The 23,829-nt window shown below is 42.2% G+C and overlaps 1 protein-coding gene across 5 annotated transcripts in view; it reads right to left on the minus strand.

Moving 5' to 3' along the window:
- RUBCN (rubicon autophagy regulator) overlaps window positions 1-23,829 on the minus strand; it is a 63,083-nt gene that overhangs the window by 34,443 nt on the left and 4,811 nt on the right. For all 5 annotated transcript variants that reach the window (XM_039461974.2, XM_039461972.2, XM_039461973.2 and 2 more), the window contains one exon: window positions 11,200-11,353. In XM_039461974.2, the coding sequence (XP_039317908.1) occupies window positions 11,200-11,353 (154 nt within the window). The remainder of the gene's footprint in view (window positions 1-11,199; window positions 11,354-23,829) is intronic.

Here is a 23,829-nt window from a genome sequence, read left to right on the forward strand (position 1 = left end):
CATTGAGGAAATGACTGTATTTAGAAACACTAAGTACTATGCTCTGAAAAGCTTCTTCACCAAAGGTAAGTCACTGTAAAGACTTGATATCGAATTAGATGGAGGTTAGACAATTTTCAGAAGTTAGGGGGAAAAACTAAATATGAAGATTCTGTATTCATACTACAGGATTTTAAAAATTGCTGGCTCAGTACAAAATAAATTGAAACTGTAAATTCCATATGATGTATTATGGGCACAGTTCATATTAGAAAGATGATATGGACTCCATCAGCAGGCCCATACTCACAGAACAGGCTTTGACCCAATATCCTAAGATTGTTGAAAAGATATAAATTTATGTTTTAAACTAAAATGTTTGAGTTATATATGTTACCACTTTTTTTTTTTTTTTTAGACAGTCTCACTCCGTCACCAGGCGCCAAGCTGGAGTGCAATGGCATGATCTCAGCTCACTGCAACCTCCACCTCCCGGGTTCAAGCAATTCTCCTGCCTCAGCCTCCCAAGTAGCTGGGACTACAGGTGTGCGCCACCACGCTCGGCTAATTTTTTTGTATTTGTAGTAGAGACGGGGTTTCACCATGTTGGCCAGGATGGTCTCGATCTCTTGACCTCGTGATCCGCCCGCCTCGGCCTCCCAAAGTGTGTTATAACTTCTTGATTTCCCTCATTTTATCCGTCATTTAATGATCTAAATCATGTTGCATCAGAAGTTTTTTCCTGTCCTTATAAAAAAATGATGTGGTAGTTCACAGGGTAAATAAAAGGACAACTGTTTGCATGTTGAGGGAAAAATGACCAACACCACCACCAACAGATGCCATAAGAGTGAGGAACTACCCACTACCAAAATATTATTATCATATTATCATTATTTTTTTTTTTTGAGATGGAGTTTTGCTCTTGTTGCCCAGGCTGGAGTGCAATGGCACCATCTCAGCTCACTGCAACCTCTGCCTCCTGGGTTCAAGCAATTCTCCTGCCTCAGCCTCCCAAGTAGCTGGGACTACAGGCATGTGCCACCATGCCCGGCTAATTTTGTATTTTTAGCAGAGATGGAGTTTCTTCATGTTGGTCAGGCTGGTCTCAAACTCCCAATCTCAGGTGATCCACCTCCCAAAGTACTGGGATTACAGGCGTGAGCCATTGCATCCATCCCAAAAAACTACTATATTAAAACAGTGATGATGGCAAATAAATAGAGAACACCATGCCAGAACAGAAATCCAGAAATGGATACAAATGCATAGGAAATTAAATATATTCCAAATAAATTACAGATGGAACCATTTGAATGTAAAAAACTAAACCATAAAAGCAACAGAAGAAACCATGAGAAAACATTCCTAATAATCAGAGAGCAGGGGGCACAGTGGCTCATGCCTGCAATCCCAACACTTTGGGAGGCTAAGGCAGGCAGGTCACTTGAGGTCAGGAGTTTGAGACCAGCCTGGCCAACACAGTGAAACCCCATCTCTACTAAAAATACAAAAATTAGCTGGTATGGTGGCATGCACCTGTAATCTGAGCTACACGGGAGGCTGAGGCAGAAGAATTGCTTGAACCCAGGAGGCAGAGGTTGCAGTGAGTCAAGATCACACCACTGCACTTCAGCCCAGGCAACAGAGCAAGAATCTATCTCCAAAAAAAAATCACAGAGTAGAAAAGCCCTAAGTATCACACAAAGACCTAAGAGAAGTCATAAAATAACTGATTAATTTGACTTAATAAAAGTCATTTATTTTGGCACAGTAAAAGCCACCATAAGAAATGTCAAAAGACAAACTAGGAAAAGATATTTGCAACTCCCATTACAGACAAAGGACTGATTTCCTCAATAAATAAAGAACATCTATAAATCAGTAGGAAAAGACTAACAATCTACTGAAAATGGGAAAAAGAAAAAGGTCACAGGGAAAAAACTTAATGACGCTTTTAAAATTTTTTACACCACACAATCTTATGGCTTATTCCATTTAATGACTCTTATAACATCTTCTCATGCTAAGAGAAGTGTAATCTTTACTTTTCTTTTTTTTTCCCCCTAAGATGGAGTCTCACTCTGTCTCCCAGGCTGGAATGCAGTGGCGTGATCTCAGCTCACTGCAACCTCCTGGGCTCAAGCAATTTTCCTGCCTCAGCCTCCCAGGCAGTTGGGACTACACGTGCAGACTACCATGCCTAGCTAATTTTTGTATTTTTAGTAGAGACGGGGTTTTACCATATTAGCCAGACTGGTCTCAAACTCCTGACTTCATGATCCACCCACCTCAGGCCCCCAAAGTCTTGGGATTATAGGCATGGTTTTTTGTTGTTGTTGTTGTTGTCTTGGTCTGCCGCCCTGGCTGGAGTGCAGTGGTGCAATCTCAGCTCACTGTAATCTCCACCTCCCAAATTCAAGCATTCCTCCTGCCTCAGCCTCTCGAGTAGCTGGGATTACAAGCACGCGCCACCAGGCCTGGCTAATTTTTGTATTTTTAGTAGAGATGGGGTTTCACTGTGTTGACTAGGCTCGTCTTTGAACTCCTGACCTCAGGTGATCCACCTGCCTCAGCCTCCCAAAGTGTTGGGATTACAGGTGTGAGCCACTGCTCCTGGCCTCTGGTAAGGGTATTTACACACATAAATTCCTGGAGAGCAATTTAGCAATAGCTATCAAAATTCAAATGAACATATCCCTTAATCTAAGAATTCTAGGAATTTATCCTATGGTAAAGGGCAAAATGATCTATACACAAGTACTGTTACTCCTAGCAATGATTGGAAACAGTCTAAATATCCACTAACCAGGGGACTGGCTAAGTAAGTGATGGTACATACATACAATGTAATATTAAAAATGAGAGCTTAGTCGGGCGCAGTGGCTCAAGCCTGTAATCCCAGCACTTTGGGAGGCCGAGGCGGGTGGATCACAAGGTCAAGAGATTGAGACCATCCTGGTCAACATGGTGAAACCCCAATTCTACTAAAAATACAAAAAATTAGCTGGCCATGGTGGCGCGTGCCTGTAATCCCAGCTACTCAGGAGGCTGAGGCAGGAGAATTGCCTGAACCCAGGAGGCGGAGGTTGCGGTGAGCCGAGATCGCGCCATTGCACTCCAGCCTGGGTAACAAGAGCGAAACTCCGTCTCAAAAAAAAAAAAAGAGCTGTAAGAAAGAATGAAATGCTTTTTATGTAATGATTTGGGATGAATTACAAAATATATTAAGTGAAAAGAGCAAGATGCAGAATAGTTACTACAGTATGCTATTATTTACATTTAAAAACTTGCAGGTATAGCAAAGAAAATTATTGGTGATTGCTTTTATGAGCATAAAAATTCCCTGGAAGGGCTGGGCATAGTGGCTCATGCCTGTGATCCCAGCACCTTGAAACCCAAGGTGGGAGGCTACCTGAGGCTAGGCGCTTGAGACCAACCTGGGCAACACAGTGAAACCCCATCTCTAAAAAAATTTTCTTTAATTAAAAAGAAATTCTCTGTAAGGAAAATGGCAAATGATAGTTTCCTATGTGATCAGAAGAGAGCAAGACTTTTCACTATACACAATTTTATACTTTTTGCTTATTTAACTATGTAACATATACTGTTCAAAATTAAACATTTTTTTTTTTTTTTTTTTAATGAGAGGGAGTTTCGCTCGTTACCCAGGCTGGAGTGCAATGGCGCGATCTCGGCTCACCGCAACCTCTGCCTCCTGGGTTCAGGCAATTCTCCTGCCTCAGCCTCCTGAGTAGCTGGGATTACAGGCACGCGCTACCATGCCCAGCTAATTTTTTGTATTTTTGGTAGAGACGGGGTTTCACCATGTTGACCAGGATGGTCTCGATCTCTTGACCTCGTGATCCACCCGCCTCGGCCTCCCAAAGTGCTGGGATTACAGGCTTGAGCCACCGCGCCCGGCCCAAAATTAAACATTTTTAAAACAAGTTATAGAGTGATATATATAATACAACCTTGATATTTTAAAAAAACACAGAGAAAAAATAAGAAAATACACCTAAATGTTACAGTGGTTATTATTGGTTAGTGTTGGGATTATGGGTGCTATTCACTTTCCTCTGAAATCTTTTTGTTTTTTTTCTGAATTTTCAACAAAGAAAATATATTACTTACATGTTAAGAAAAAAAAAAACCACAGAGGTCTTTTTTATAATTACTGATTTTTTTAAATCGGACTATCTATGTTGCCAAGAACTAGCTGTTTCTTGATGGTGGCAAAAGGGGGAATCCTTTCACGTCTCCTATTTAGCTGAACAATCTCAGGACCTAAATGTCCCCATATTTCTAAGCAACAGTAAAGAGGCGATCAAATATGCCTTGCCTTACGGAAGGACTAAAAAGGTGGCCCAGATGCATGCAGGAAAAATGAGATCCCTCTAAGAATATGATCATGACATTACAGCTTTCCTAAGGTCCTGAGTGATTCTTTTTTTTTTTTTTTGAGACGGAGTTTCGCTCTAGTTACCCAGGCTGGAGTGCAATGGCGCGATCTCGGCTCACCACAACCTCCGCCTCCCGGGTTCAGGCAATTCTCCTGTCTCAGCCTCCTGAGTAGCTGGGATTACAGGCACGCACCACCATGCCCAGCTAATGTTTTGTATTTTTAGTAGAGACGGGGTTTCACCATGTTGACCAGGATGGTCACGATCTCTTGACCTCGTGATCCACCTGCCTCGGCCTCCCAAAGTGCTGGGATTACAGGCTTGAGCCACCGTGCCCGGCCCTGAGTGATTCTTTAAAAATACAACTCACATTCCATAACACATCCTTTTGAGAGCACAGAGGGGACACGACCAGCATGAATCATTCTGTTAGTCCCTCCTCCCAGCAAGGGCACACCAAGAATAGCTCCGTGATGACGCAGCAGCCCGGACCTTTTCAAAGCCTTCATCTTTCAAAGGGAGGAAAGGAAAGGGAAGAACAAGTTCTTGACACGGACTTTAATTCTTAGATCTTTACAAGGCAGAGCAGCAGCAAGGAAATTGGCATGGATCTTTTGTTTCTGATTCTTCCCACTAAAGCCAGCAGGTGCTAAGTGTGTGTGTATACTATGACAAATCTGCCTGATTTGCTCTGTTTCTGATTATGAACACTACTGGGGTTCTCAGAAGGACTGGAGAACATAAAAAAGGAGAGACAGAAGATAAAACAAAAACAAATGAAAAGATTAAAAATACTACTGCTATTTTGCAGATGACCATAAGCTTTGATATTTTCCATTCTGATGACCAGTGTCACAGATATTATCACTTTTTTTTGAGACGCAGTTTTGCTCTTAACACCCAGGCTGGGGTGCAATGGTGCAATCTCAACTCACTGCAACCTCCACCTCCTGGGTTCAAACGATTCCCCTGCCTCAACATCCCAAGTAGCTGGGATTACAGGGGCATACCACTACATCTGGCTAACTTTGTATTTTTAGTAGGGACTGGGTTTCACCATGTTGGTCGGGCTGCTCTTGAACTCCTGAGCTCAGATGATTCACCCACCTTGATCTCCCGAAGTGCTGGGATTACAGGCATGAGCCACTGTGCCTGGCCAGATACTATCACTTTTAGTAACTGTAACAAGATACGTGAATAGTGTTTTGCATTTATCAAGCATCTTTCATTTGAGAGTCTCACTGACTTGACTCACATTTCTCTTTGAGGCACAGATCGTGAAACTGTCACTTAATATGGTGAAGTGATTACTCTAGATGACAGCTTAATATTAGTAACAAGGCCCAAAAAAGAACCCATTTGCTATTAGGACACAAGCATCTGATCCACTGAATAGCAGTACCACTAATCTGGTAGCTATTTCAGTCAGCAGCCTGGGAAACTTGCATCGAGTTTCTTTTCTGTGAAACATGTTGGCATGATTCCCAACTTTCTGACCTGGGAGACTGAGTAGGTCAATGCCACAAATAAGTGTAGAGAACATCAAGAAAAAGGGCGATCTCATGAGAGAAAACAAGTTTAATTTTGGTCATGCTGTGCTCAGCCTTGAAGGACAGACAGCCGGGCAGCATCGTACAGGAGACAGGTCGTCCTCTGGACCTGGAGTTCAGCAGGTGCCTGAGGTGGGGATCGTCAATGGGTGAGAGAGGGTGCAAACTGAGTGTCTGAGACTGCTTCAGGAAAGCACACAGAGCAGGACGACAGAAGGGCATACAGCAGAATTCCATTTAAAAAAAATGCCAAGAGGAAGGAATTTCTCGTAAAGAAACTAAGGATGGTCACAGAGGCAGGACAATGTCTCTGTAACACCAGAAAATAATGTCATACAAGTCAAGGTATGACAATGGCCACAGTGTTGAACACAGGATGATGTTTAAAGGAGAAGTGTTCATTGAATTTGATAATGTGGATTTCATTTTATTTAAATCGCAGGGTAAGATCACCAGTGGTAAGGACAGAAATCATATTTTGGCAGGTCGATGTGTTTTGCAAATTCCAGTGCTCTTATTTTTTTCCAGAGGACTACTGCTAACTGGAAACTAAAAAAATGAAGGAAACATATCTTCTGTGCCACAAACAATGCTAGGCAAATTTGCATGCCATTTCATTTAATTTTTCCATCAACTTTTATTTATATTATGAACTAAATACTATTATCCTCATTTTTACAGATGAAAAGGGCAAAGCTCAAAAAAGTTAATATTCCCTAATAACTGACTGACAGCTATGTTTTTAATGCTTTTCACGCGTTATCTCATCTAATTCTCACCACAACGCTGAGGTGGGTGGTCGTGTTACCTTCTCATCTTGTAAGTGAAGAAACATGGGAGGCTAAGGCAAGCGGATCACCTGAGGTCGGGAGTTTGAGACCAGCCTGGCCTACATGGCAAAACCTCATCTCTACTAAAAATACAAAAATTAGGCCGGGCGCAGTGGCTCAAGCCTGTAATCTCAGCACTTTGGGAGACCGAGGTGGGTGGATCACGAGGTCAAGAGATCGAGACCATCCTGGTCAACATGGTGAAACCCTGTCTCTACTAAAAATACAAAAAATTAGCTGGGCATGGTGGCACGTGCCTGTAATCCCAGCTACTCAGGAGGCTGAGGCAGGAGAATTGCCTGAACCCGGGAGGCGGAGGTTGCGGTGAGCTGAGATCGCACCATTGCACTCCAGCCTGGGTAACAAGAGCGAAACTCCGTTTCAAAAAAAAAAAAAATAACAAAAATTAGCTGGATGTGGTGGTGCATGCCTGTAATCCCAGCTACTCAGGAGGCCAAGGCAGGAGAATCACTTGAACCCGGGAGGCGGAGGTTGCAGTGAGCCAAGATTGCGCCACTGCTCTCCAGCTTGGGCAACAGGGTGAGACTTAGTCTCAAAAAAAAAAAAAAAAAAAAAAAAAGAGGAAATAGAGACAAAAAAGTTATAGTCTGCCCAGCACGGCACAGTTAATGGTGAAGCTAAGATTAACATGTGAGCAGTCTGATTCAAAGCTCCACAATTTTAACTACTATGGCACTTTATTTTCCATGGACCTGAGCAATGAGTCTAGATTTTAATCTAGGTTCTAACAGATTCCAAAGACTCTTGTCAATCTATTAGACAATGTTGTCTCGATATTCCTAGAATGGTACTTTTTGTTGTTTTAGGTTTGCTTTTTTTTGAGACAGAATCTCACTGACACCTAAGCTGGAGTACAGAGGCACAATCGTAGCTCACCTCAGCCTCCTGAGAACCCCCCAGGCTTCCACAAGCCTCTCACCTCAGCCACCTGAGTAGCTGAGTCCATGGGCACGCACCACCATGGCTGGCTAGTTTTTAAATTTTTTACAGAGATAGGGATCTCACTGTGTTGCCCAGGCTGGTCTTATACTCCTGGCCTCAAAATTCTAGTGATATTCCTGCCTCAACTTCCCAAAGCGCTAGAATTATAGGCATGAGCCACCACGCCCAGCCAAGTATACATACTTTAATACCATTTAGTTGATAGCTCTTTTCCAATGTCATTGCTAACTGAGAATAAATTCTGATAAAAAAGAAAGATAAGCTTAGAGTTCAAGGAACTATACAAGGTCCTGACAGGGGATGTGAGTATTTGAGAACATGCAATTAGCTCTGTATTTGTGAGGTCTGATTTTTTTTTTTTTTTTTTGAGACGGAGTTTCGCTCTTGTTACCCAGGCTGGAGTGCAATGGCGCGATCTCGGCTCACCGCAACCTCCGCCTCCTGGGTTCAAGCAATTCTCCTGCCTCAGCCTCCTGAGTAGCTGGGATTACAGGCACGTGCCACCATGCCCAGCTAATTTTTTTGTATCTTTAGTAGAGACGGGGTTTCACCATATTGACCAGGATGGTCTCGATCTCTTGACCTCGTGATCCACCCGCCTCAGCCTCCCAAAGTGCTGGGATTACAGTCTTGAGCCACCGCGCCCGGCTGATTTTTTTTTAAATAGGAGGATAGCAAACCCCAATGACTCACTTTAAATTTTATCCAAAACCAAAATGTATTTAAAACACTGCAAATCGAGTAACTGCTAAAGAGAAAGCAGAAACCTTTAAGTATTACTAGATTCTACTCATTTCAAAACTCAAAGCTGATTAGAGTTTTTGAGCATATAAAGAAAAAGAAACTCAACATCAATAAAGTTTACATTGTAAAAATCTAAGCTACAATCAAACTACCATTCATAAGCATCAACAAGGTATCTATAAAGTAGAACTCAAAGAGCATTCTAAATATGACAATATTTTATAAATATTTCTTGGATGTGTCCTAGGACGCTAGGAGGAAAATTCTCATGAGTCACTGTGTCCTCCTCCTCCTCATCATAGTACATACTTGGATAGCTCTTACAATTCTCTTAATGCTTTTATAGACATTAACTCATTTAACCCTCATAACAGCCCTGGAGGTAGAAAGATACTACCTCATTTACTGGTGAGAAAATCAAAGCGCAAAGACGTTAAACATTTTGCCCAAGGTTAGCAAACACACGAAGGAGCTGAAAACTAAATCCAGGCAGTCTAGCTCTACCCTGAGCCACACTACCTACTAACCGCTCGTGCTGTAGTTAACACGAGTTAACCACTAACTTCTCTTTTCCATAGTCACTTTTATGCCTGCTAGTTTTCACATATATTTTGAGGATAAAGTCTCACTATCCCTACAAGAAAACTGCGTAATTCTTTCTTCCTATTACTAATTTGAAGTAAAGATAGTAATAACAAAAGTCTAAATTTAGGGAACAAGATGAGAATTCTAAATCCAAAAAGAATCACAGGAAGAACTGCTTATTTTGTTTCAGGAAAGAGACGTTAATTCTAATTACACCCATCTTATCATGCTTAAGCAATTAATTATCACTGGAACACACTGTCTTCTAGGTAAAAGGATTTCCCATAGGAAAGTACTTTTTTTTTTGAGACAGAATCTCACACTGTCGCCCAGGCTATAGTGCAATGGTGTGATCTCAGCTCACTGAAATCTCTCCCACCTGGGTTCAAGCAGTATCCTTCCTCAGCCTCCTGAGTAGCTGGGACTACAGGCATGCAGCACCACGCCCAGCTAATTTTTTTTGTATTTTTAGTAGAAATGGGGTTTCACCATGTTGGCCAGGATGGTCTCAATCTCCTGACCTTGTGATCCGCCCGCCTCAGCCTCCCAATGTGCTGGGATTACAGGCGAGAGCCACTTCACCCAGCCAGGAAAGTACTTTTAATGTAACTGAGCACATGGAGTTTCAACTTTCCATTCTTTTTTTTTTTTTTGAGATACGGTCTCACTCTGCTGCCAGGGCTGGAGTGCACTGGCATGATGTCAGCTCACTGCAGCCTCTGCCTCCAGGGTTCAAGTGATTCTCCTGCCTCAGCCATCTGAATAGCTGGGATTACAGGTGTGTACCACCATGCCCGGCTAATTTTTGTAATGTTAGTAGAGACAGAGTTTCACCATGTTGCCCAGGCTGGTCTTGAACTGACCTCAAGTGATCTGTCCCCCTTGGCCTCCCAAAGTGCTGGGATTACAGGCGTGAGCCACCGCACCTGGCCACCTTCTCATTCTGTAGAAACATTTCATGCATGGAAGTAAGAAATAAGTGAATATATTTTTGCCTTGGCTGGCTGTTTTTCTTCCTTTATCCTACCTACTTCTGAAAAAAACAGCATGGTTTTAAAACCAAAACTAATATTCAGAAGAAAGAGCTTCCTGGCTGTGGTTGGCTAAGATTGGTCCTCTAAGATGTCTACATCCTAATTCCCAGAACCCATGAATGTTACCTTTTATGGCAAAAGGGACCTTGCAGGTGTATTTAAATTAAGGATGTTGAGATGGAGCGATTATACTGGGTTATCCACATGGGCCCAATGTAATTTTAAGAGTCTTTTTAGGAGGGAGGGAGGAATGGTCATAAGGAAAGAAAGGGATGTAAAAGCAGAGAGAGCCAGGCGCGGTGGCTCATGCCTATAATCCCAGCACTTTGGGAGGCTAAGGCAGGAGGATCACTTGAGACCAGGAATTCAACACCAGCCTGGGTAACGTAGTAAAATCCTGTCTCTACAAAAAATACAAAAATTAGCTGGCTGTGGTGGTGGGTGCCTGCAGCCCTAGATACTTGGGAGGCTGAGGTGGGAGGACTGCTTGAGCCGGGAGGTCCAGGCTGAGAGAGCCATGACTGTGTCACTGCACTCTGGCCTGGGTGGCAGAGCGAGACTCTGTCTCAAAAAACAAACAAAAAAGGGGGCAGAGAGAGATTTGAAGGTGCTATGCTGTTGGCTCTGAAGATGCAGGAAGTGGCCAAGAGCCAAAGAATGCAGGTAACCTACTGAAGCTGGAAAAGGCAAGGAAATGGATTCTCCTCGAGAGCCTCCAGAGGGAGTGAGGCCCTGCAGACACTGTGGTTTCAGCCCCGTGAAACTCATTCCGGACTTCTGATCTCAAGAACTGCAAGATGATAAATCTGTGTTGTTTTAAGTCATTATCTGTAGTTATCTGTTATAGCAACAACAGGAAACTTATAAGCTGACCTAATCTCTTGTTGCTGATTTGCTGTCCTACCCAGTGATTTATTCATTCCATTAACATCTATGGTACATCAGACACTATGTGAAATGTTCTGTACACAAAAAAACTGTAGGTATTAAGTCACAGCTACTCTCAGGAGTTCACAGACTCCTGACCTTCATCTCCTTCCTGCCAATGTGACCGTTTCTTTTCAACAAGTGAGTCAGCCGATATGGCAAAAAAAGGAGTCCTGCGTACCTGGTCACGGATAAGCCCGTGATAGAGGATGCTCTGCATGTCCCTGCAAAGCCGCTCCAAGCCACCACACTTGGACCAGACGTTCGGGCTGTTGGCTGACACCAAGCCTTCCACCGTCGTCTTCAAATTACCCAGCAACTGCCAGTGCTCCCTCCTGCAAGGGCATCAATGACACCAATGGTTAGTTACCTTTGTTGTACCTGATCTTGATCATATCAAAGAAAGTCTAAGCCGAGGAGCCTCCTGCCCCACATCCTAACATTCTCTCCCCTATTAATTTTTACTTGGGGGAAGTCTCAACTCTGAGAGAATTAAAGTTGTGAACAATACTAATATAAAGACAAAAAGCAAAAACCAAAAACCCTCACATTCAAATGATACATTATGCTTCGTAAAGCGATTTTCATCTACTATCTCACTCAGTCCTCACATAAGTAGCTTATAACCCTAAGTTTATAGGGGTATAACCTGTTCAGATCCATTTTTATTTTTTGAGACAAGGTCTTACTCTGTCTCCCAGGCTGAAGTGCAGTGGCGTGATCACAGCTCACTGCAGCCTCAACCTCCCAGGTTCAGGTGATCCTCCCATCTCAGCCTCCTAAATAGCTGGGAACTACAGGTGTATACCGCCATACCCAGTTAATTTTTCAACTTTTTGTAGAGATGGGGTCTCACTCTGTTGCCCAGGCTGGTCTCCCAACTCCTGGCCTCAAGTGATCCTCCCACCTCAGCCTCCCAAAGAGCTGGGATTACAGATATAAACCACTACACTCGGCCTGAGATCCATTTCTCTTCCTTTTTTTTTCCTTGTTTGAAATGGAGTCTTGCTCTGTCACCAGGCTAGAGTGCAGTGGCGCAATCTTGGCTCACTGCACCGCCTGCCTCCCGGGTTCAAGGGATTCTCCTGCCTGTCTCCCGAGTAGCTGGGACTATAGGCACGTGCCACCATGTCCAGCTAATTTTTCTGTTTTTAGTAGAGACAGGTTTTCACCATGTTGGCCAGGATCGTCTCGATCTCTTGACCTGGTGATTTGCCCGCCTTGGCCTCCCAAAGTGCTCGGATTACAGGCGTGAGCCACCGTGCCTGGCTGTAAGATCTATTTCTTAACAATGACAGTACCTGCATAAGATACAAAAAGATGAAGGCATCCACTCAGAACCAGACATCTTTTGCCAAACAAAAAAGGCCAAAAACGATTTCTGATTTACAATATTTCCAAGCACTCACTACAGCATAGTAAAGAACAGAAACTCTAGGACAAAAGTGGTCACTACAATGTCACTGATGGTCATACTGTAAGAAATGGCCACTGCAGAGGCCAACGGACTACCAATTTTTGCTCAGTGACTCTGCATATCCTACACTTCTTTTTTCCTCAGAGCTAACCAGCCTGTGGAAGAAAGATTCCTTAGGGACACCGATTTCACATGCCAACAGGTTACAATCCGGTCTCACAGGCCTGAGAATCAGTCTGACTCATGAAGTGACTCTGCATACCTGTGTTCTGATTCATTCTGTACAGCTCCTACAAGGTTAACTGTTAAAGAACATCATGAGGCCAGGCGCGGTGGCTCAGGCCTGTAATCCCAGCACTTTGGGAGGCCAAGGCAGATGGACCCCCTGAGGTCAGGAGTTCAAGACCAGCCTGGCCAACATGGCAAAATCCCATCTCTACTAAAAAATACAAAACTTAGCTTGGCGTGGTGACACATGCCTGTAATCCCGGCTACTTGGGAGGCTGAGAAAGGAGAAATCAATTGAACTCAAGAGGCAGAGGTTGCAGTAAGCTGACATCACGCCATTGCACTCCAGCCTGAGCGACGAGAGTGACTCTGTCTCAAAACAAAACAAAACAAGAACATCATGATAAATCCCGAAAGCAAACATTAAGTACTCTGTCATCCTATGGCTTTGATTCCAAAATTATAGAAACAGCATTGACATCTTAGAAACTTTGAGCATGCTGGAAGCAGTGGCTCACGCCTATAATCCCAGCACTTTAGGAGGCTGAGGTGGGCGGATCACAAGGTCGGGAGTTTGAGAGCAGCTTGAGCAATGTGGAGAAACCCCGTCACTACTAAAAATACAAAAAAACTAGCTGGGTGTGGTGGCACATGCTGTAATCCCAGCTATTCGTGAGGCTGAGGCAGGAGAATCACTTGAACGCGGGAGGCAAAGGTTGCAGTGAGCCAAGATCATGCCACTGCACTCCAGCCTGGCAAGAGCGAGACTCCATCTCAAAAAAAAAAAAAAAAAAAGGAACTTTGAGCGCTAAGATCTAACTATAATTTTCTCTGGACAACGCCAAAGACTTTCCCTTCCTCACAAGAAATGTCCCTGAGGAGTCAAAGCTACAAAAGAATGTGGCTTTCATTCTAAGACACACCAAACAATCTATATTTGGTATCTGCTCATATAAAAGAAAACTTTTGAAAAAATTTGATTTACATAGCTACTCTATTTAGTGTCTTCACCTTATAAAAAATTGATTGATACATAATTGTACATATTTATAATGCACAATGGGTTATTTTGGTACATGAATACATTGTGCATTGATCACAACAGAGTAATTAGCATATCCATCACCTTAAATATTTATCATTTCCTGTGATGAGAACATTAAAAAACCTCTTCCAGCTAATCTGAAATATACCACACACTGCTAACACTCATCACCTTATGCAACAGAACACCAGACCTTATTCCTCATATCTAACTGTAACTTTGCTCCTGCAGACCAGTCGCTCTCCATTCCCTTCTTCCTCCTACCCTCCTTATCCTCTGGCAACCACTGTTCAACTCTGTACTTCCATGAGAACAACTTTTTGGATTACACGAGTAATAGCATGTGAGTGTGATAGCTGTCTTTCTGTGCCTGGCTTACTGCACTTAATGTAACACCTTCCAGGTTCATCCATGTTGCCAAAACTGAAAGAATTTCATTCATTTTTAATGCTGAATTATATTCCATAGTGTATATATACCCCATTATCTTTAGCCATTAACTTTAGCCATTAACCTGTTGATGGACTTTTTTTTTAAGACAGTCTCAATCTGACGCCCAGGCTGGAGTGCAGTGGCATGATCTTGGCTCACTACAACCTCTGCCTCCCATGTTCAAGAGATTCTCCTGCCTCAGCCTCTGATGTAGCTGGGATTACAGGTACAGGACACCATGCCTGGTTAATTTTTGTATTTTTAGTAAGACGGGGTTTTACCATGATGGCCAGGCTGGTCTCGAACTCCTGGCTTCAAGCAATCTGCATACCTCAGCCTCCCAAAGTGCTAGGATTACAGGCATGGCCCGTCGTGCCCAGCTGCTGATGGACATTTAAGCTGATTCCGTATCTTGGCTATCATGAGTAGCACTGCAATAAATAGGGGAGTGTAGACATCTCTTTGATACACTGATTTCATTTCCTTTGGATATATATTCAGTACTGGGATTGCTTGATCACACAGTAGTTCTATTTTACCTTTTTGAAGAACGTCCAAACTGTTTTCCATAATGGCTGTATTAATTTATATTTCCACCAGCAGTGTGTAAAAGTTCCCTTTTCTCCACATCCTCACCAACACTTGCTATCTCCTGATTTTTTTTTTTTTTTTTAGTGTGTAGCTATTAGATTTGGTTTGCTAGTACTTTGTGAAGAATTTCTGCATTTATGTTCTTCAGGGATACTAGCCTGCAGTTTTTTCTCTTGTATCCCTCTCTAGCTTTGGTATCAGGATAACGTTGGCCTTGTAGAATGAGTTCGGAAGGATTCTCTCTCCTTCAATTTTCTGGAATAATCTGGGAAGAACTCGTATTAGTTCTTTAAATGTGTGGTAGAATTCAGCAGTGAAGACATCTGGTCCTGGGTTTTTCTTTGATGGGAGACTTACTACTGATTCAATCTCAGTACTCATTATTGGTCTGTTCAGCTTTTCTATTTTTCATGATTCAGTATTGGTGGGCTGTATGTGTCCAGAAATTTATTCATTTCATCCAGGTTTTCCAACTTGTTGGCACAGAGTTATTTGTAATAGCTCCTGGTGATTCTTTGTATTTCTGTACTGTCAGTTGCAACATCTCCTTTTTGTCTCCGATTTTATTTATTCGAGTCTTTTCCCCCTCTTGGTCTAGCTAAAGGTTTGTTCATTTTATCTTTTGAAAAAAAAAAAAAAAAAAAACCACAACTGTTTTGTTAATCTTTTATTTTTATTTTTTCCAGACTCTATTTCATTTATTTCTGCTATGATCTTCATTATTCCTTTCCTTCTACTGATTCTGGGTTTTGTTTATCCTGGTTGTCCAGTTTCTTCAGATGCAACAAAAGGTTGAGCTCTTTCTACTTTTTCGACGTAGATGTTAATTGCTGTCCACTTCCCTCTTAGTGCTACTTTTGCAGAATCCCAGTTTTGGTATGTTGTGTTTCCACTGTCATTTGTCTCAACAAATTTTCTAATTCCTTCTTAACTCTTCATTGACTAACTGGTTGTTCATGAGCATGTTGTTAAATTTCCACATATTTGTAAAGCCTTCTAAGTTGTTCTTGTTAATTGACTTCTAGTTGTATTGCATGGTAGTCAGAAAAGATACTTGAATGGCCAGGCGTGGTGGTTCCTGCCTGTAATCCCAGCACTTTGGGAGGCTGAGGCAGGCAGGTCACTTCCGGTCAGGAGATCAAGACCAGCCTGGCCAACATGGCGAAACCCCATCCCAACTAACAATACAAAAAAATTTAGCTGGACATGGTGGTGCGTGCCTGTAATCCCAGCTACATGGGAGGCTGAGGCAGGAGAATTGCTTGAATCCGGGAGGGAAAGTGGAGCTGAGATTGTGCCACTGCACTCCAGGCTAGGCAACAGAGTGAGACTCCATCTCAAAAAAAAAATACTTGGTATGATTTCAGTTTTTAAAAGTTCGTTGAGACCTGTTTTGTGACCTACCATATGATACCATATATCCTGTTCCATGTGCTGTTGAGAAGAATGTGTATCCTGCAGCTACTGAGTCGAAAGCTCTGTAGATACGTTAGGTCTGCTTAGTCTAGGATATAGTTTAAAACTTTGCTGTTTCTTTGTTGATTTTCTGTCTGCATGATGTGTCCATTGCTGAAAGTGGGGTATCAGAGTTCCCTGTTACTATGTCAGTGTTTCTCTCTCCATCTAGGTCTACTAATACTCACTTTACATATTAAGGTGCTCCCATGTTGGATGCATGTATATGTTAACATATAAATATACTCAAACACACCACTGTTACATCCTTTTGCTGAACTGAACCTTTTATCATCATATAATGACATTGCCTCTTTTTACAGCTTTGGATTTGAAGTCTATATTCTCTGATACAAGTATAGCTACTCCCGCTCTCTTTCGGTTTCCATTTGCATCAACTATTTTTTTCTATCCCTTCCCTTTGAGTCTGTGTACGTCCTCATATGTGACGTGACATTCTTAGAAGCAGCATATGGTTATGCCTTATTTGTATGGTTTTTAAAAATTCATTCAGTCACTGTAAGTCTTTTATTTGGAGAATTTAAACCATTTACATTTAAGGTAATTATCGGTAAGTAAGGTCTTACCACTGCCATTCCGTCACTTGTTTTCTAGCATTTTTTTGTAGTTCCTTTCTTTTTTTTTTTTTTTTTTTTTTTGAGACGGGGTTTCGCTCTTGTTACCCAGGCTGGAGTGCAATGGCACGATCTCGGCTCACCGCAACCTCCGCCTCCTGGGTTCAAGCAAGTCTCCTGCCTCAGCCTCCCTAGTAGCTGGGACGACAGGCACGTGCCACCATGCCCAGCTAATTTTTGTATTTTTAGTAGAGACGGGGTTTCACCATGTTGACCAGGATGGTCTCGATCGCTTGACCTCGTGATCCACCCGCCTCGGCCTCCCAAAGTGCTGGGATTACAGGCGTGAGCCACCGCGCCCGGCCTTGTAGTTCCTTTCTTTCCTTTACTGTCTTCTTTTGTGGCAGTTGATTTTTTTCTAGTAGTGTGTTTTGACTCCTTGCTTTTCAATTTTGGTGTCTCATAGGTTTTTGTGTTGTAGTCAGAATGAGGCTTACAAACACATTTCGTCATTATAAAATGTTATTTTATTTATTTATTTTTAATTTTTGTGTGTGTGTGACATAGTCTCACTCTCACCCAGGCTGGAGTGTAGTAGCACAATCTCGGCTCACTGCAACCTCTACCTCCCAGGTTCATGCAATTCTCATGCCTCAGCCTCCCAAGGAGTTGGAATTAGAATTACAGGCACCCACCACCACGGCCAGCTAATTTTTGTATTTTTAGTAGAGACAGAGTTTCACCGTGTTCGAGACCAGGCCAGTCTCGAACTCTTAACCTCAAGTGATCCACCCACTTCAGCCTCCCAAAGTGTTGAGATTACAGGCGTAAGCCACCATGCCAGGCCCATAAAAAGTTATTTTAAACTGACAGCAACTAAAGTTTGATCATAAAGATAGGAAAAGAAACAAACAAAATCTATACTTTAACTCCATTCCTCCCCACATCTGGGATTTTTGAAGTCCCATTTTACATATTTTTGTATTTTCTCTTTAGTGTCTTCACCTTTTTAGAATCGTTTACCCTAATGATATAATTATCAATATCAGAGAGTTGAAACACTAAATTCAACTGAAGCTTATACACAGTGGTTGGATTAACCCAATATGCCTGAATATTAGATGCAAGTATACAGATCACAATGGAGAAATAAAATATCCTTTCCCTATTCTTCAACCATGCTTTCACCAGATAAGGTCAGTTTTTCTTATTAGCTGTTTGGTAATAATTATTTGAATGGTATCACTCTGCATTCCCATGTAATCTTTATATGAGCACAATCAAGATCTTTGAAGTGTATTGGTTCAAAGCTGCTCTTGGTACAGCCACTTCTGCAAGTATACGGAATGTTCTCCTTTAATCACCAAAAACTAAATGCACATCTTTCTGTCTCACCCTATGCCAAGATGGAACTAGGCCTAAGTGGCAAGGGAGAACATAACCCATCTCTACACAAATCATTTTCATCAACTCACGATAAAGCCAATCTCAGAATAAAATCCCAACTATTTTCTTCTGGGAGGATCTTGACCACATTCCTCCTTTAAAGAGGAACAGAAATTGCTTAAGTGACTCAAAGAAGTATGTTTGGGGAAAAACAAAAAAGTTTTCCTAACTGTCAACTCAGTCTTAAGCTTACCATACTATAACAAGTAACACTCAAGAGTAAGGTAAAAAGCTGCAAAGCTCTGTAAAGTATTACACTATATCACTAACACCAAACTCAAACATAAGCGCTAAAAATACACATGTATGTATCTTATACATGATATATATAAAATGTATGATAAGCAGTAAATAAATAAAAGTTCTATGCAATTGTAAAGTGAGATTCAAGGTAAGAAATATATATTGGCCTATCTTCAATCCCCAAATACTCTTTTTAGTGGTAAAAGGAAACAGCTTCAGCTTACCGGTATATCCCTTCCACAATGAGCTATTTATTTGGAACAGGCCCATGATATCATTACCTGAGATCATAGCTGAAATCAGGTTGTCCCAAGTCAGTTAGTGATTTGATCGCTGAAGTGGAGGAAGAAAGGTGTGATATCCATATGATGGAATATCATGAAAGAATTAAAACTTTTGATCAAAAAGATTCCAAAGCTAATTATAGCATATTAAAGTATAAACAGCAGAATGTAAAATTAGATTTATAATCTCAAAATAAAAATATGAAAGGAAGTAGTATGTTAATAGTGGTGACCTTTAGCAGTACGGGGAAAATTGTAGAGAAGAGGGTAATTGTTTAGGCCTTTCCTGAGACAAGCAATTAATAAAGGATTGGTAGACTGGGTGCAGTGGCTCACGCCTATAATCCCAGCACTTTGGGAGGCTAAGGCAGGTGGATTGCTTGAGCTTAGGAATTCAAGACCAGCCTGGACAACACGGCAAAATCATGTCTCTACAAAAAAACTAAAACATCCCTCCCCACAAAAAAGGATCAACAATCTGAACAAACAAGAAGCTAGAAAACACCATACAGGATTTTTTTAAATGCTCAAGTATCAAGGGCTTCTCTGCTGAAAGACTGTGGTCAGTCAAGTCTCTGAGACTTTTAATGCCAGAAATTACTTCCTGGAAAGAAGTAATGGGTTCTTCCCCCAGGTAGAAAAAAATACAATTAAGTGAAATAATTATTGGTAACACTAAGGAAGCGAGAGACTATCACATTTATATATATATACAATTTTTTTTTTTTTTTTTTTGAGACAGAGTCTTACTCTGTCACCAGGCTGGAGTGCAGTGGCACAATCTCGGCTCACTGCAACCTCTGCCTCTGGGTTCAAGTGATTCTTCCACCTTAGCCTTCTGAGTAGCTGGGACCACAGGCACATGCCACCACACTCGGCTAATTTTTTTGTATTTTTAGTAGAAACAGGATTTCACCATGTTGGCCAGGATGGTCTCGATCTCCTGACCTTGTGATCTGCACGCCTCAGCCTCCCAAAGTGCTGGGATTACAGGCGTGAGCCACCACGCCCAGCCACATTCATATTTAATTTTTCTTCTTATCTGGCTACATATTTTCTATTTCTAATTATCTAGTATTTAACTTGTAGGGTATGTAGTTGAATATGCTCCTTTTTACATAAATAACATGCTTTAAATAAACAACATGCTTATAGCAAAAACATACTCGACTCTCTTACATAGTCTCTCAGCTCTGGGGCACCTGGGAGAATGTAACCATTGGCCGGTTCCATCCATTTCATGGCCGACAGGAGAATCTTTTTTCTTTTTTTTTTTTTTGAGATGGAGTCTCCCTCTGTTGCTCAGGCTGGAGTGCAGTGGCGAGATCTCTGCTTACTGCAACCTCTACCTCCTGGGTTCAAGCAATTCTCCTGCCTCAGCCTCCCGAGTAGCTGGGATTACAGGCGTGAGCCACCAGGCCCAGCTTGAATCTTCTTTTTTTTGGTAGAGATGGGAGTCTTACTATGCTGCTGAGACTGGTCTCAAAATCTTGGGCTCAAACAATCATCTGCCTTGGCCTCCTAAAGTGCTAAGATTACAGACATGAGCCCTGCACCCAGCCAAAGGAGAATCTTAATGTCTAGGAGGGAATAAGCAGTACCTGGAGGTGTGCTTTGTAGCCTGATTCCTATTTAACAAATGCTTCCCCATCACACTAGTAATATCAAATGTATTGAATTTCAACTATCAACAGATTTGACATGAGGAAGAAATATCCCTTATGTCAGAAACCTAACCACCAACAAATTCCTTAGCATGGAGGTGAAAAATTCTCCATCGCTGGCCCCAATCTAAATACCAACTGTGCTGCTCAGTACTCCTCAAGTCAGAGACAGGCGCTCTATCACACACTGTTACAAACATACCCACCTCACTCCTACTGCCATGACTTTATTCATGCATCTCTTCTCTTCTCGTCCCATTCAGGGATTCAGGTTCAGCTCCAACGCAACTTTCTCTCAAAAGGTTCCAAATAATCTGACCCACTAGAACTTCTTTCTTAGAAACCCAAAAGCATATGTTGTCAATATACCATTCCTTCTAAAAATACTTTAAAACTGTTACTTAATGCTATATAGCTTGTTTCCTGGAAGAAACGGACTATGTATCTTCTATTTCTTTTGTATTTCATTTTATTTTTGAGATGGAGTTTCGCTCGTTGCCCAGGCAGGAGTGCAGTGGCGCAATCTCGGCTCCTGGGTTCAAATGATTCTCCCGCCTCAGCCTCCTGAGTGGCTGGGAATCCAGGCGCCTGCCACCAGGCCTGGCTAATTTTTGTATTTTTAGTAGAGATGGGGTTTCACCATGTTGGCCAAGTTGGTCTCTAACGCTTGACTTCAGTGCTCTGCCTGCCTCGGCCTCCCCCAGTGCTGGGATTACAGGCATGAGCCACTGTGGCGGGCCTAGATGCACATTCTTGACCAGGCCATTTAAACTCTTGAAGCTTCAACTCCCTCACTGTAAAACAGAGACAACAGCTGCTTCACAGAGTAGGGTATAACTGACGGTCTATGGAACGCACTCTCATAGAGCAGAGAATAATACTCCCTTTTCTCTGTCATTTTCCCCCTGTGAATTCCATTGTAAATCTAATAAATTCAACAAAATCAGGAAGGGTACCTAAAATAAAGCCTTCTTACCCATTCTGTTTCAAAAAAATTCTGCCAAAAATTGCATAGGACTGGACAGTCTGCAACATAATTAAGTCTGGTTGCAGTGTCCGACGTCCAAAGAACATATCCACTGCATTTAAACTAAGGTGAAATCTGTGGGTAAGCACAGAGTGCAAGGCCCTGTTTATGCTGTTGGTAAGAAAGTTAGGAAGGAATTCCTCAAATAGTGGATGTCACTTCTATATAGTAAAGACTTAAATCTGCTTGATGCAATGGAAGAAATTTACAGCGTTTTACTGCAAAACAGTGAGGCTGATTTCATGAGACATATAAGAAAGACAATCTTCACAGGCTCCTCTCATACCATCTAGGTAGCAGAATGCTTTACAAACAAGGGAAGGCAGGCACACAACCACTTCAACAGCAATGGCATAGGGAAAGACAAGTATTTCAGTCTCTTCAGTTTCTCGTACATGATTTAAAGGCAAAAGGTATGCTGGGCACAGTGGTACATGCCTGTAATCCTAGTCACTCAGGAGGCTGAAGCAGGGCTGCTTAACTTCAAAAGTTCAAGTCTAGCCTGGGCAACAATGCGAGAACCCTTTAAAAAACAGAAACCGCTGTGGGGAGAGGAATACTGAGAAACGCTTCAGGCTTGGAGTCCTTGCAGTCAGCTGAAACACCCTTCCCCTCCTGGGCTGAGACAACAGCAGTTTCCCCAGAACCTTCAAGGGTATGTTTCTGTAATGTTTGTATTACAAATTGAACTAGCAATGTGGACTGCTTTAAAATCATGTGATCACCCTGCTTTGCTACGAGTTCTATATAAACTGTTAACCCTGAGCATGATCAAAGAGGGGTGGGAAAGAAATAAAATAGGAAATTTAAAAATGTGAAAATGAATAGGAGAAATGGGAAGAAAGTGGCACTTTCAGTGACAACAGTCCCACTAGCATCTGCCTAACTGTAAGAGGCAGGACCACATTGTTAATGTTTTCATTCCTGAAACAAATATTCACTGAACACCAACTACATGTCAGGCGCTGTGCTAGGCACTGGTGGTTAAAGAGGAAGAGTCCCGTCTGTCAGGGAATTCAGAACGTAATGGGGGAAATGGGCACTTATATAACCATGCCATGAGGTGAGATGCACTCTAACAGAGAGGGATGCCTTCGAAAGGCACATCGTGTAAAGGATGACTAAGAGATCTTCAGACAAAGAGGGAGCTATTGCAGCAAGCGTAGAAATGCAAGAATGAGGATGTCAAGAAAGATGTGAGTGGACGAGCGAGCCGTGGTTCTGTAACTGAGAACTTCCTAAGTACCCACACAAAGACTGAGTATCAGAGTGAGGCGTTTTGACACAGCAAATATTCTATTTTCAGTGGGGAAACCACTGAACATGACTTTTGTTTTGTTTTGAGACAGTGTCTCGCTCTGTTGCCCAGTTTGGAGTGAAGTGGCACTGTCTCAGCTCACCGCAACCTCCGCCTCCCAGATTCAAGCAATTCTCCTGTCTCAGCCTCCTGAGTGGGATTATAGAGGTGCACAACCACGCCTGGCTGATTTTTTGTATTTTTAGTAGAGATGGGGTTTTGCCATGTTGAACACGCTGGTCTCAAACTCCTGACCTCAGGTGACCCATCCATCTTGGGCTCCCAAAGTGTTGAGATTACAGGCGTAAGCCACCAAGTCCAGACAACCACTGAACATCTCTGAGCAAAACTGTAACTTTGTTTCTGAAAAAAATAATCTAGAAGCAGGGTGAGACTATCCAGAATTGAGGGACTAAATTCAGGGTGGAAGATTAGTTAAGAAGTTACGAAGTAATCCCCAAGAAGAAATGATATGAATCTAGGGTCAATATGCTGTTTATATCTGCCCAGAATTTGTCCCTTTATTTTGGTAAGAGAACCCTGATTTTTCACTGAGGAACCATCTCTCTGCTCTGGTCCATGAGGTTCCAAGATCTCACCCTATTCTAGCACCCAGGGTTGGGCACATAATTTAGTCCTGACTAAGCAGAATAGCCCACACCCTGATCTCAAGAACAGGAACAAAAAGAGTCAGTCCAAAAAGAGTCAGCCCTGGGATTTTTGCTTTTCCTGAAGCTACTGGGACTTCATCTTTTTTGTTGCTGGTATTGCTAAGCTTGGAGTTGCTAAGGTAATCCCGTAGAAAAGTCTACCTGAGAATGAAAACAACACATCAGGAAACAGAGCCTTGAACACCCATAGTTGGGCATGTCTGAAGCAATAGTATAACCTAGATTTTTTAGTCATATAAACCATTATATTTGGAAATGGAGAGGAAAAAGAAGGCTTCAAAAGAAAAATTAGGAATCGAATTTTAGATCCTGGTGACTGCTTAGATATGGGAAAAGGGGAAGAGGGAAATATCAAATTTCACTCTGACCCTCTGGCTTGGCTGAGTGAGTGGGGAATGCTATCAACAGAGGTGAGAAAACGGGAAGGTTTTGGTCC

Source organism: Saimiri boliviensis, chromosome 9, assembly GCF_048565385.1.
Source record: "Saimiri boliviensis isolate mSaiBol1 chromosome 9, mSaiBol1.pri, whole genome shotgun sequence".
NCBI classification, from domain to species: Eukaryota; Metazoa; Chordata; class Mammalia; order Primates; family Cebidae; genus Saimiri; species Saimiri boliviensis.